Raw genomic sequence first — 14,939 nt, forward strand, 5'->3', positions numbered from 1 at the left:
AAATTATTTAATTTTTATATTTTTATAATATTTAATAGTAAAAGTAATAGTAGATCACCTAAAATAATAATAAAAGTATAAAAATAACAAAAACTCTGGTAGAAAAAGTAGTACTAAACCGTGTTTTAAAACCCCACCCCACCCCACCCCCGGTTGACCCGGGTCTACCCTAACCCCTCCCATCTGAGGGTTGGGGTCACAAGTTGGACCCTATATGCACATCGACCCCTCCGACTCCCAAAACCCAGTCGGGTTTCAGTGACTCTCGGGTCAAAGGGGGTCATTGCATGTTTTTTTTAAAGAAAATTCCATGACATAACGTCGTTTTATTAAAAAATAAAAATAAAAATGCTTGAAATCTAAATCTAATCATTCTCTTCTCTCCATGACCCCGTGACTCCTGACCTCGACCGGGTCGATGGCCGGGCTGGGTTTTTAAACACTGGTACTAAAGTAGTAGTATGGGTGTAAACAGATTAAATTAGGTCAGATTTTGATTTTGATAGCCTAAACTTATATAAAATATTTAGAGCTTATACTGACTTATTAGTCTATTAAAGATTTGATTTATAGGTCTGACCTGACCTATTATAAAAAATTAAGAGTAAAGTATATTTTTGATTCTCAATAAAAATCACGAGGCTCAATTTAGTCCCTTAAAAAAAGTCAACTGATGTTTCCTCTGAAATTCAAAATAGATCACATGAAAATTTCATATATATATATATATATATATATATATATATATATATATATATATATATATATATAAAATTTTTACTTTCTTTACTAATTTAATTTAATATTATATTTTAAATAAACATGTATATATATATATATATACATATAATTTTTACTTTCTTTACTAATTTGATTTAATACTATATTTTAAATAAATATTTATTATTTGTTAAAATAACATCAATTTTATTACTTTGAAAATTATTGATACAAATCATCATCTCAAAATATATTTTAAAGTAAACAATATATATTATAAATATATTAGGGAAAACTTTATTTTCACCCATTGTGATTTTGTGATTTACCAGTTGACCCCTGTGATTTTAAATTTATCACTTAGACCCATTGTGTTTAAATAATTTATCATTTAACCCATCGTGGTTTCAAACTTTCACTTAGACACCTTGTGGTTAGAAAAAATTTCACTTAGACCACTTGTGATTACAAAAATAAATTTTTTAAAAAATAACTATTTAAAATGGGATAGGTTATTTTGCCTACTCCCATTTTGCCTACCATTTCATTACCGTTCGATTACAATTTAATCCAACGGTCCATATTTACAAAATAAATAAACCCTTTTTCACTGTTTGTTTCTCCTTAATTTCTCCTAGTGGCGGACCTAGGAAAAATTTTTTATGTGTGCACACTTAAGGTGGGGGTTTGGGGGCAGCGCCCTCGAAGATTTTTTTTTAAAATGAATTAATTGTAGGGATTAATTGATCAAAAACCAACCTCTACCGATGTCTATTTGATCCAAAGTTGACCACTTTTGCTTTACAAAAAAAACGTGAAAAATCCCATGCAATTCTCCTTCACTTGATGAAGATTGATTTTCAAGAATCATTGATATCCATTAAGGTTTGGAGCTAATAAGGTTTATGTTTCAAAAAAAAAAAGACAAAGCAATGGGATAGGGTTTAAGCTTTAAGTTTTTAATTATATGGGTTGGTTGGGTTGGGCTTGGGCCTATTTTTATTTTTTCTTTTCAATCTTCCTAATTTTTTTTTTACTTGATCTAAATCATCCACCCCTTTAAAAAAAAAATTCTCAAATTTTTGTGTTTGCATGTGCAGACACAGGCAACAACACCGGTCTGCCTCTGATTCCTCCCACACCCTTTCTCTTTCCTTCCCTTACTCTCTTCCTCTACGCTATACCTATTTTTTCACCTTTATCGCTGATGTCTGTCGCCAGGTGAACGGTTGCTTCGTTAGTGTAGCTTCTTTTTTTAGGAGCTTATCAGGTTTTTTCGCGGAACTAATCCAACGATAATGAAAGGGGTAGGTAAAGGTAGTCAAAATGAGAGTAGGCAAAATAACTTATCCCACTTAAAATAAATGTTCTCTCTTTTTATTTTATATCCTCACCTAATCATTTAGGGTTTAAAACATAAAAATGTATTTTTAAAAAATTCAATTATTTTTACCAAGAAAATAAATTCAATTCAAATCAAATATTATTTTATTTTATCTATTTTTTACCCTATATCGTTATAAAATAATCTAAAGAAAGTAAATATCTTATTTTGATAATACATATTTAATTTATCATAAATAATATTTTTTTTAATTTCAAATATATTTAAAAAATAAGATAATTTATAAATTAATTTCAGAACAAATAACTTGAAATATTTTTTAAACCATAAATACATCACACGAGGATATAAAATAAAAAAGAGAGAAAGTTTATTTTAATTTTTTTTTTTAAATCACAAGGTGTCTAAGTGAAAATTTTTGTAACTACATGGGGTCTAAGTGAAAATTTGAAATCATAGGGAGTTAAATGCCAAAATATCCCAGCACAGTGAGTCTAATTGATAAGTTTAAAATCGCAGGGGGTCAAATGATAAATCACAAAACCACAGTGGGAGAAAATGAAGTTTTTCCAATATATTATATTATTAAAAAATTACAAGACTAACCTATAAACTTTTAAGAATGTTATACTTACTGTCTCTTTTTCTTACTATCTCTTGCTACCAAATCTTAACCGTTAATTTTCATCTATATAACGATTATAATTTATTGAATCATACTTATTAATTAAGTATTAATTTTAGATAAATTATAACCTTTAAATTCATAAAAATCAATAAAAAAAGATAATAAAAAAAGAGAATAAGTATAAACTCTTCGTAAATTTTTAAGCCAAAGTTTCTAAAATGTGTCTCTGTACTAATTTTTAAATTAACTTTTTTAAAATTCTAAATCTGCTTTATTTAGATAAAATAGCAGGGTAGGGTAGGGTAGGGTAGGCTGCCGTGATAGTTTATACCCCTAACTAGTTATTGTTGTATGACCTATGATTGTGTAGAATAGAAGAAGAAGAAGCAGAAGCAGTATTACGATGAGTAGCGGCAAGAAGTGTGGACCTCCGAAGCATCAGAACAAGTATGCATGGAAACCCAACGGTGGTCGCAAAATCAACGAAACTGTAATTAACACCCTACTCTTCTTCTCCTTTCATTCTTATAAAGAAAACAAATAAAAAAAAAAAAAATTGAATTTTTATATTATTGTATATTCACACGCAGGAAGTTGGAGGAAAGCTTAGACCTTTATCTGAAATAACTGGTGTGTGCCCTCGCTGCAAGGATCAGGTCGAATGGAAACGCCGTTATGGCAAGTACAAATCTCTTGTTGAACCAGCTAAATGGTATCTCCTTTTTTTTTTTTTAACTTTTTCCTAATTTTTCCCAGTTTTTTTGATTTATTAGATTATTGTCTTTTAGCACCTTTTTTTTTATTAATTGGTTAATTGGGTTGTCTATTTGATTGTTTAATGTTGCAGTCAGAGATGTTCCAAGCGTAATGTTCGCCAAGCTTATCATAACTTGTGTCATGGTTAGTATCACACTTACTTGATTTAATTAATTTATTCTATTTTTTTTTGTGGGGTTTTTTTTTGGGTGAGTGGGTATTTTCAAAATTATGCAATTAGGGAAAAAGAATGGATTTTTTGGAATGTGGAGGTGGAAAGAGAAAAAAAGGTATGGGTTCAATTAGTTGGAACTTGTAATGGAAAACATGTTGTTTGTGCAGAGTGATCATAGGATAATATCATAAGGCCCAGATGAAATTAATGAAAAAATGAAAACGGAATTTGCTGTGTGTTTTTGTGTGTTTTCTGATTGGTTTCGATGTTAATGTAGGATGTGCCAAGGAGCATGGTATTTGTGCAAAGTGTTGTTGCAAGGTGAACAATATAGTTGGAAGGTTGTCTTTATTCCTTAATATTTGATGAAGGTTTCAGTTTCTGTTTGTGACATAAGTTTTCTGCAACATGGACATTAGTAGCATTCCCAGAACCCAACTTTCAACAAAGGAAAAGATGAATTTTATTGATATGTAATTTTGTTTCTTTTAGGGATATTTCGGATGTTGAGGCTGAGCAAAAGATGCTTGAGGAGGTTTCTTATTTTGTTTTTTCGCCCATTTGTTGCGCTTTCATATATATACCTTCCGAATGTTAGACTTGTTCTTCTCTGCAAAGCAGAAACTCGTAATAATACTGATATTTTTGTTGTAGGCCATTAAGAATTCTCGGGAGAGAGAAAGGAGAACCCTATTGCGTGCTGTAAGATACTACAACCAAGTCTATTCCTTTTTTTACAGCATTTAATATAAATCATGATTATAAAAAAGGGCAATCAGGTGCTATAAAACTCCTGATATGTACAGGATCCTGAAAGAGTCAGAACTACTGTGTAGGTCTATAGTAGGCAGTTTTACCTTGCATTTGCATGATGACAACATCAACCGTTGTGCCAAGGCTCCCCTTCAAACCATGACTGTAGATTTCTAAATTTTTAAAGGACATTTCATTTGCATATCATACCACCAAGTTGTTAAATAATGCCTGTTCATGAAGTTTCTTGTAGGGCTAGTTGTTGATGCATATGCAATTCTTTACTATTGTTGCATATACTTGTCATCACATCAGTTCTTTTGAGTTTTGGTGAATAAAGTTAAATCGATTTCTATATTCATGATGATGTAAGGCATGATTCATCTCCTCATATGGTGGGGTTGAATTAACATGGCAAATGCAGTGGCTATATTATTGATACCATCCTTGTCATACTATCCTGTCCTGCAAACATGCATGTTGGTGATTATTCTTCTTTCTACTTTTGCTATCAGATGAACAAAGACAAATCTAAGAGTTCAAGAGATACCCCAACAGATACTAAAGATAATAAAGTTGGACAATTATTTCCAAATGCATCCCTGGAAGATTATGCCAAACTGAATAGAGTCAACGATGATCATGATGATGGTGAAATTTGTGATAGTAAAGATGATGATAGTGAGGATGAAGTTTGTGATGACAAAGATGATAACAGTGAGAATGAAGATTGTGATGAGGAGGATGATGACGATGACAATGAGGACGAAGCTCCTGATCAAATAAATCCCAAAAATGAATGATTCTGGACATTTGGCAATGTCAGTTTCCTACAGAAATTGCATCGTGGGGATACATATATCTTTGCAGTTTGTTTTTCGCATATTAGTTGGATTCTAGGTGAGAAATATTTCTTGTCGAATACAAATTTTGTATGAGTTGTATCATTATTTTGTCAATCAAAAAGTAAACAAAACAGGACATCCGGTGTCTCCTATCAATTATACTTTTAGAGTTTAGATGCGGTATGCTCCTGTTGGGCTATTGGTGGCTTTTGTTTCAGTGTATTTAACTCTTGAAGTATAATCTTTATTATTGATTTTTAACTCACTCAACGGCTACTTGATTCCTGATATGTCTGGCTGAGCAAGACCACCGGTTTATTATAATGTCATTAGCTGCACTTTCAGCCACCTGGGTCTACTTAACACTTAACAGTTGAGATTTGTTTTAATCCAAAATCGTATATGATTATGCTTCATTGATGCTGCGGTAATGAGAAAAAGCATTTTAAAATTTGGAAACTAGGCAGGAATAAGATTGCAGATAGTTTTTAGCTTATTAAATCATAATTAGTTGCTATTGAGTGGAGATTGATAATGAAAATTGCATTGTGAGCCAGAGGTAACAAGGGATACCAGAGCAAGGACACATGACACTTGTAGGTACCAAAATGTACCAGTATTGGTTTATAGCACATGCTTGATAAAAATTATGAATTTCTCCATAGATAGATAGGTTCCAGGTAATACTGTCAGAGGTGGATGGTATGCTATTGTGGAATGTTCCATTATAAATTTATAATGCTTACGTGAGATTTTGTGAGCTATCCTTGATTCTGTTGATAGAAACCATGTCAACAGGCTCTGGAGTTTATTATACCTTGCGTTTCCAGTTATACATCAGCTCCTAATCTGTGCTTGGATCGATATTTGAGATAACAAAGAGACGACAATAAATTGTTATAGCAAAATTCGTTACCCCAAATTTAGAGGGGCGGTAAATTTAAAAATTAGTTCATTTACTTGTTTTTATCCCCTCCATTCTCTCTTAATTATTTATTTATTTTTTGGGGTTTCTACTTCGTTCTTTACAGAGAATTCCTTTCCCTCCCCTCAAACTCCCAAGCATGGGGGCCTTAGTGCGCACATTGAAGTTCAAAACTAATGTATGATAGCATGGTTTCATTTCTGAGGGAAAGTTTAGTGTAGCTTAAAATCGGAGTGAAAAATTCAAGGATAAATTTTATACGAAAACTTGTATGGAAAACCCAATCCCGAAATATTCACTCCCACTCTTAAGAGGATGCCAAGCTGAGTCAAATTTGACTTGGATCACAATGCATAACCACAAATGTCCAATAACTTACATTATTAGGGTAAAAATGGTAGGGAAATAATATGGATGAGTTTTATTAGTAAATTTGTATTGAAAACTTATTCATGGATTTTTCACTTCCATTTCGCTCTCATATCATGCTGACCTTTATAATACATTACTTCAAAAAATAATGCAAAGAAGAAAAAGTAGTAGCGGGTGGAGGCAAATTTGAAACTATTACACATTTACCGGGGGCAAAAAAATTTTGATTGCAATCTCTTTCCTCCCGGTCCCGGTGTACATTATCCATAGCAATTTTAGGAAAGAATACACCTAATCAAATTTAATATAATTGAAAAGAATGAAAATGATTTTCCAGTAAGGAAAAACTCCATGCCTACGTATCCACGATTATTTCCTGAACAATCAGATAGAATAACTGTCTGCTTAAAGTTTAACCTTTGAGTCAAACCTAATAATGTCCAGCAGCAAGCCCACGCTCAAGGTATAGGATTATAAGCCAATGTGTGTCTATCTAACATCATCAAACCAACCCACAAAAGGAACTCAACTACCAAGTAGATTGGGACAAAATCTTGGCTAATCAACCGAAAAAAAGAACAGTTGCAGACCAATTGCCTCTATTCATCTTTTGCACACAAGCGCTCTGAGGAAAGAAACATTGAAATGCTTTTAGAATGAACTAATATTTACATAGAGAAAAGGTACTATGATACACGAAGATTAAAAGTGTACCAGATTCGTTTAATAGTCAAAATCAAGAAACAAGCTAAATAAGTAAATAACTAGTCTACGATATTAAATAAACAAGAAAGTAAAATAAATTATCATCAAAAAGGGGGGAAAACATCGAATAAATCCAGTGTGAGGAAACAGATTGTGTCACTGATAAACAATTTGTGACAAGGAAATCAGATTTGACATATCAGTAAGTTAATGCAAAGAACATAAAAGAAAATTCAAACAACTAGAGCAGTGTAAATTAAGGTATAATCATCCCTTCTTTTGGGGAAAACTAGTTATGCATGACTTCTTGTCAGAAACATCCCTAAGTAAGATCAATAATAAAGCTAAAGTAGATAACAATTGGCGTATCTAGTAAGATATAAGCATTTTGATGCCCAAAACCACTAGCGTATATATTTATTGCATAATTCTTCAGTTAGTGAGTGTACATGAATTTAAATAAAAAAAGGACCAATATTTGACTAAAAAATCTAATAAAGAGGAAGAATTCGATCCACAAAGGTTTTGTATTCTTTCGAAGTTGTGGCTCTAAAAAGCCACCATCCATTGTGCAAACTTCAGATGATATTTCAGTCATGGTTATTTTTCAGTCAGCCAATTGCAGCCTAAAGTGCACCATATGAAAAATACGATATAATCTAAATTTAAGGTCGAATCATTTTAATTTGGCAGGCAGATAATTTTAACATCTATAAACGTAACAACAGACTACGTATAACCAGATATATGCAGAACCACAATTTTACCAGCAGAATTCGTCAACATATCACTACTTAGAGCTAGAATGGTGACGACATAAAATAAAAAAAATAACTAATTAAGTGCTTGTTTGGATTAGCTTATTAAGTGGAAATAATCACCTTTTTCTTTCACAACTACATGAGAGAACTTGTGAAAAAAAAAAGGATTATTTTCCCAAAAATAAGCCGAAACAAACACGCACTAAATCAATGATTATTGGAACTGAATTTAAATTAAAAGTTATTTCAATATTTGAATACACCAGACCAGAATAAGCTGACAAAAGTAGAAACACACACAGAATGTAATCAGAAAGCAAGAGTTCTTACTTAAATACTCATAAGTCAATATCATTGAAGTACCCCATGCTGACATGCTAAAAAATCTTGGACCTAATCCTCTATATAAACCTTTCCATCCATCTTCGTTGATCAAGTCTTTAACAACTTGTTTTACAGAGCTTCTCTTTTCAAGTCCCATCACCTATAGCGCAAGCCATTGAGTCAAAAACTGAGTAGGCAGTGACAGGCTAAGTAAATATAATTTGAGTTTGAGCAAGTAAAGTACAAATACAACATTACATAATAATCATTAAATGTTGTTCTAATTCTTCCATTTTTGTTGTCATCTTTTTGAAAATGAGATCTTCTATACTGGACCAACACATGTATCATTGTCTTTGCATCCAAAATATCTAAGGCCAGTCAAAAATTACAGAAAGAGAGAAAGGGAAAGAGAGAAAAGAGAAGGTTGATCTATAGGGCTATACAAAAGAGAGAAAAAATAGTTGTTTGAATCGCAAGATTCGATACAATTTGTCAAGCTAGCAATCGTATCATGTAATAAATCGAAGATGGCATTGATTCGTACTATCATACATGCACGAATTAGTGTAATTCCATATTATTGATGTGAATTGCACAATTCAGCAAACTGTAATTTTTTTTTCTTTTTTGCTTTTCTTTTATCAAAAGAAACTAAAGGAACGCCATTTATGCACCCTATTTGATTATTCTAGTGCCCTGTTTTCATCTTTCTGAAACAGGAACTTCACATGGTCACTCAGTCACTCTATACATCCAATTTGACTTTTTCATTGCTCTGTTTTCATTCTTCTAAAAGAAAGGCTTCACTCAGTCACTCGGTCACTGTATATGCACCTTATTTGTCTATATCATTGCTCTTTTTATATTCTTCTAAAACATAAGCTTCAGGCCATCACTTTTTGTGACTTATTTATAACTTGCGACTTTTTTCTCAGACTTATTATTAAGTTGTTTTGTTAATTCCTAGTTCATAATATAAATATTATGAACAATGAGCATTATACAACATTTATATGATATATTTCAAGATATTTTTCATTGTGTATCTAAATCTTACGATTAGGTACGATTTACGATTCTGGATTTGAATAATTAGTTTGACAATACAGGATTTGAATTGTGATTTGATAACCTTGGAGAAAAGCATCTGTCATTATAACTGGACCAACAAAGAAAGTATCACATAAATCATTTAAAAAAAAAATAGCATGGCACTTGGATACAATGATTACATTGTCATTACAAATGACAAGATTAAATTATTTACAAATGTCCTACATAAAAGCAAATGATGTTTTGAATCTGATATTTAAACATGTTTGTTATATCAAAAACTAGTGCGCAAATGCATGGAGATTGGAGGTGTAACGAAAATTTTCCTGTAACAATAAGTTTGCACCAAGGGTAGACTTTGAATTCAGACTTTATTGCCTTGGTATTGGATGTTCTTAGTAGGCAGGCATATTCAAGGGCCAGTGTCTCATTAGATGCTTTTTGTAGATGATTGATTCCGAGTTATTAAGTAGGGTAGACTAAATTTTAAACTTTAGTTATGGAGAAAAGCTTGAGATTGAGAATCAAAGGGTTTCTGGCTAAGTAGGAGGAAGGCAAAGTATGTACTATGTACAATGCAAGTTTACTAAGATGCGATTTTGGAGGTGGAAATCGGGTATCACATCATACAACAAGTTGCACGGTTCAGGTATCTTGGATTCATCTTACAAAGTGCAGGGGCAACTGATGGGGATGTCAAACATATAATTCAGGCTAGGAGGATGAAATGAAGAATAGCACTGGAATTTTTTAAATTTCTTGTGAATTTACCAAACACTTATTACTTTAACACAAACCATAAGTAAACATATAACAAACAACCACTAAATTATAACAACCAAATACAAGAATTAGCAACCACACTAGAGTGATGACCAGATAAAACAGTGAACTTAAGCAAGATGAATAAACATTGTCAACAAGCTTATGAATACCTGTAACCTTGTCTTGATAGTATCCAATGGGGTTGTAATGCAGGATGCAGTAGCACCAGCAATAATTCCTCCAGTTGCCTGAACTAAAATAATCTTTGGTAGACTAGGAGTACCTTCCTTATATTCAACACCATCTCCCAAGAATCTACCAAAGCAACCAGTGATAATTGTCCTTAATATCAGGAAGTTTGCTTAATAATGCACAAATAAAATATTGGTATGCATTTGATGTACTGAAAGTTTATTATCATATAACTGGTAAAATCTACCATTCTAAAATCTTGAAATAAAAACTTAAGCTCACTGCAAAATTGGTTTGTTATTTTGATAGGTTCTCTCAATCGAGAAGAAATTCCAACTTTCCTCACTTCAACACAGCTACACTAACACATGTTTCAAGCAACACAATTCAATCTTTTGAGCCTGAATCTATTACATTAATCTGACCAAGAAAAAATTAAACTTAAAGGGTCTTTGCAAAGAACCAATTCAACCCAAAAGCTTAAATTGTTAAGTGAATGCCAATTAATGGTTTATATACTTCTCTAACATGCCTCCTCACACGAAAGCCTACTGGGTATGAAGAGTGGATAATGCACAGGTTCACCTACCTATGCTAAAAAATTCCACAAAAGTGGGGAGCAAGGGGGATCAAACCCATAACCTCGTGGTTACTAAAGCTCTGATACCATGTAAATAACCAATTCAACCCAAAAGCTTAGGCTGTTAAGTGAAAGCTCATTAATGGTTTATATAATTCTCTAACAGTCTTTATAAGATTCTTTGCAGTTTTGTCATGTCCTTTCAATACACCAAATATACATATCTTTAACTTAGATGGAAGATATATGAGATACTTTTGATCTGTCAATTTATATAAAGAACATTTACATAGAAGATAGCAAGCATTTTAATTGAAGACCTAACCAATTAATGGATTACGAAGGTATTCAGTGATGAGCACTGATAAGTCTCGAGTACTCCTTTAGGGCAAAGTACCCTTCAGGTTAGAGTAATAAACCTAGAGTTCTCGCAAGACAGAATACTCCACCGCCTAGAACAATAACCCCAATTAAATATAAAATCCTAATCAAATATTAATTTCCTAACATATAAAATCCTAATCAAATCCAGTTAGATAGGAAGGAAATAAATCTTAAAATTATAGTAATTTCCTCCGAACATATTAAAGATAAAATCCCAAAAAATAATGACAGATCTCTTAAATAAGAAGAAATTCTAAAATATCTAGGAATAACATAATAATCCCTAAATAACACGATAATCCTTAAATATGCTTTCTCCATTCTACATCATACAAGATCTTTCAACACACTAAAAATACTAATGGTGGCATATACCTAATGGTTCTGATTCAACTTTAAAAGGAAAATATGTCAGGTTGAACAGACGAATCTCTAGAGATATTTCGCTTTTCTTACCATTTGATAATTGATATTGCTGTGAATATTGTAAATAAAGTAGTATATTGAAAGGGATGAAGTCCTACATTGTTTATTATTCCTTTTGTAATTATTATGTTTAGCTATATAGTAGAGCCTCCACTGTGTAATTGAAACACAGATTACATCATAAGCCTCTTGATTTCTTCCTATTCAATACGGTATCAAGAGCTTGACAAGCAGCAACCCTAAACCCTAATAGATGAATACCCGATGGACCCACTGTCCACCGACAGCAAAACTCGTTAGTCAACAGATCCAATATAAAAGTAAAGGAAAAGGTATTACAACAATGACCCAAGGATAAGACTGAAGAACATGCATTACCATGTCTCACCTCCATATGTAGCGTTGACTCGATCCATAAGTTGCCCACCATACAGCACTAGATGGTGAATAAGTCATAACAGATAGACCAAACCCTCTATATAATCCCCTGATGCCATCAGATCTTAGCACCTTACGAGCAACATCCAAACCCCCACTATACTGGGCATGGCCTGAGTATCCTTGGACCATCAACTTTTGGCTAATCTGAATATCATTCAATGTAAAAGTAATTAGCATATTATAATGGTTGAAACTATAGGGTTTAGGTAAGGAAGGAGAAAGAGAGAGAATAGAGACTAAGAATATAGGATATTAAATTGAATCAACTGATATGAAGTAATATGATGTGATACAAAATACAAAGCACTGTAATAATACTAGACTCCTAATCCTACCTAATTAAATGATGAAACCTCAATTAACCGAACTGGAATTCAAGAAATAGAAATGGAGACAAGTTCCTTAAAATCATCAATCAATGAAATAAATAGGAACTACTATGGCTGAGAACAGCCTTGAAACAGAAAATAGCAATGATAAAGAAAAACCAGAGGACTGCCCCTCTCACGTTTTCCTCCCTATATCCATCATTTCACCCTCAAGTCATTATGTCCCTCTCTCTATCTCTCCTCTAACTAACCCCCTCTCATTCCCTCCCAATTATGTTGTGCTGGGCAATTTTGTTGTGCTCCCCTGCTTGGCTGAGTCCTTTCATCTGGGCCTACTGCTGGCACCACAAGATTTGTCCCATTCGGACCAGCTCTATTATTTTTCTTCTTTCTGCCACAGACATTCTTTAAGGCCTCACAATTAAATACGGAAACAAATCATGGAATATAATGAAATAACACTCCTAAAGGTTCATCTAAGATACTCTAGAATATTCTAAGATATAATACAGGCAGTCATGCTCAGTATCTCAGGTTACATGAATTAGATAATCATACCACATCAATTGGAACAAACACAGCCTGTGAGAAAAGTGACGATGTCATGCCTGCAACTCCATTTGCTATGGCAGCCTGGGTAGTTTCAGATAGTCTAAATGGCTCAATCATCCTGAAGGCAGCCACCTTTGTGGTCTCTAAAGCAGTGAGGAATATGATTCTGGCAGGAACTGCACCAGTTATAACTGTGCCAAACCCTTTATACAAACCAGGGATGCCATCAGTTTTAAGTAATCCTTTCACAACAGAAAATGCATTTCTCTCCAAAGTATCCTTTGAAGCAACCTGCAGTCTAGTCTTCACAACAGAAACTGGGTAGAGTGCCACTGTAACACCCGTAAAGAGTCCAGCTCCTACGACATAGAACTTTGTTTTATCTAGCCTACAGAGATGAGTGAACTTAATAAGAATATAGAGCTTCTAGATGCTAAGTTCATTATTAGTGAAATATTTTTATAACAAACCAATACCATATATCACCTAGTTCCCACATATGAAAGATTGAACACAAAATAATTTACCCTAAAATAGTGGGGTATCTAAAAAAGGGCAAGTTGGTGCTATAAAACTCACGTTTTGTGTGGGGTCTAAGGAATGGTCAGACCCGTTATGTGGGTCTATAGTAGTCAGCCTTACCTTGCATTTGCAAGAGGCTAAAGTACATGCTGACAATACTAAAAGTTGTGCCAAAGTTTAGGGGTATCTAAAATCACATGAAAAACGTTCTTAATTATTGTTCTCAATAGGAAAATGAGAGCAACAATACAAGCAGCATGACGCAACCTTGAATCTTGAATCTTATTAACTCGAAGATGTCTTCTTATTGAGCAAAAATCAACAGTCATCAACAGTTATTACTACATTACCAGCTCGAAAGCAATACCAAACAGTATTCAACAGTTAATACTAAATTTCCTGTAGTATATATGCTTTTCATTTTTCTACCCATTCTTTGATTCTGATTTCGGTTCATTCTCGTACACAAAGAAAACCTTCATCTAATAGCGCAAGAAACTACAGTATACAACTACAGCAACAGCAATTTATAGAACGGTTACACAGCAATAGCATTAAAAGAAAATTAATTAAGAAAAAGAAAACCTAAATCAGAAATGAAAAACGGGGAAAATGGAATGGAATGAACGAATGAACAGCGGAAATTGCAAAAAAAGAAGAATAAAAAGCAAAGTATACTTGTCCCAGTTAATCTCGGATGCGGCCATTGGAGTGAGTGTTGAGATTCAGCAGAAAACGGAAGAGTTCATGTAACGCTTTGTTGCTGCTGGTTTCGAATATGCAAAAGAAGCGAAACTGAAAGAAGAAGAAGAAGAAGAAGAAGAAGAAAACCTTGAACCTCTTTATATGGGAGAATATGCCATCTCTTCTTGTTTCTTGGAGCCAAAAGCACGTTTTGTCTGTCCCGAATTTTACTCTCTTTATTATTATTATTTTTTTCTTTAATTGCTATCAGATGATGGTGAGGAAGTTGTGTTGTCCTAAAAAGTATTCATCTTTTTCATACGAGTATTGATACATGTTGCGGTGATAAACTAATTAGTGGACTTTTGAGTGAAGATCTAAATTTATTTGTCTAAAATTAATTATTGGCACCAAATTTGAATTCGGGTCTCTCTCAGGTTGGTTTAGTATTTTTTTTCTTATATTTGTAATAGCTATTTTTTCTCCTTAATCCATTTCATCCCATTTTATTGATTTAACGGAGTTTTTGAATGATTTTGTTTTATATTATGTTGTTTAGATATATATTGAATTTATGAATATTTATGAAATTACTAATGTTGTTGATTTTATATTTTGTTTGGATAAATTTTTGTTGACTTATTTTTTTTAGACAGGCTAAATCAGACTTTTATTTTTTGTAAATAAGCAGGCCACATG

At 32.8% G+C, this 14,939-nt stretch overlaps 2 protein-coding genes across 3 annotated transcripts; one reads left to right on the forward strand and one right to left on the reverse strand.

Annotated features, from left to right (window-relative positions):
- Positions 1–3,018: 3,018 nt before the first annotated feature.
- Positions 3,019–5,452, forward strand: LOC133299679 (uncharacterized). The gene is made up of 7 exons (XM_061499164.1): positions 3,019–3,183; positions 3,284–3,405; positions 3,541–3,593; positions 3,902–3,965; positions 4,117–4,159; positions 4,279–4,326; positions 4,893–5,452. Exons 1-7 carry the CDS (start codon positions 3,097–3,099, stop codon positions 5,178–5,180), a joined length of 705 nt encoding a protein of 234 aa, XP_061355148.1. The 5' UTR covers positions 3,019–3,096; the 3' UTR covers positions 5,181–5,452.
- Positions 5,453–6,702: 1,250 nt separating this feature from the next.
- Positions 6,703–14,546, reverse strand: LOC133299681 (uncharacterized). Of its 2 annotated transcripts, XM_061499166.1 has the most exons (6): positions 14,235–14,546; positions 13,041–13,422; positions 12,101–12,297; positions 10,301–10,445; positions 8,316–8,469; positions 6,703–7,144 (listed from the first exon to the last, which is right to left on the reverse strand). In XM_061499166.1, the coding sequence occupies exons 1-6, from the start codon at positions 14,261–14,263 to the stop codon at positions 7,119–7,121; spliced, it is 933 nt and encodes a 310-aa protein (XP_061355150.1). In that variant the 5' UTR covers positions 14,264–14,546; the 3' UTR covers positions 6,703–7,118. The 2 variants fall into 2 exon arrangements, with proteins under 2 accessions (XP_061355150.1, XP_061355149.1); XM_061499165.1 differs by lacking the exon at positions 6,703–7,144 and having other exon boundaries at positions 8,209–8,469.
- Positions 14,547–14,939: the final 393 nt, after the last annotated feature.

This window comes from Gastrolobium bilobum, unplaced genomic scaffold (genome assembly GCF_033153095.1).
Source record: "Gastrolobium bilobum isolate Gb01-03AN ecotype WA unplaced genomic scaffold, APGP_CSIRO_Gbil_v1 utg58275, whole genome shotgun sequence".
NCBI lineage: Eukaryota > Viridiplantae > Streptophyta > Magnoliopsida > Fabales > Fabaceae > Gastrolobium > Gastrolobium bilobum.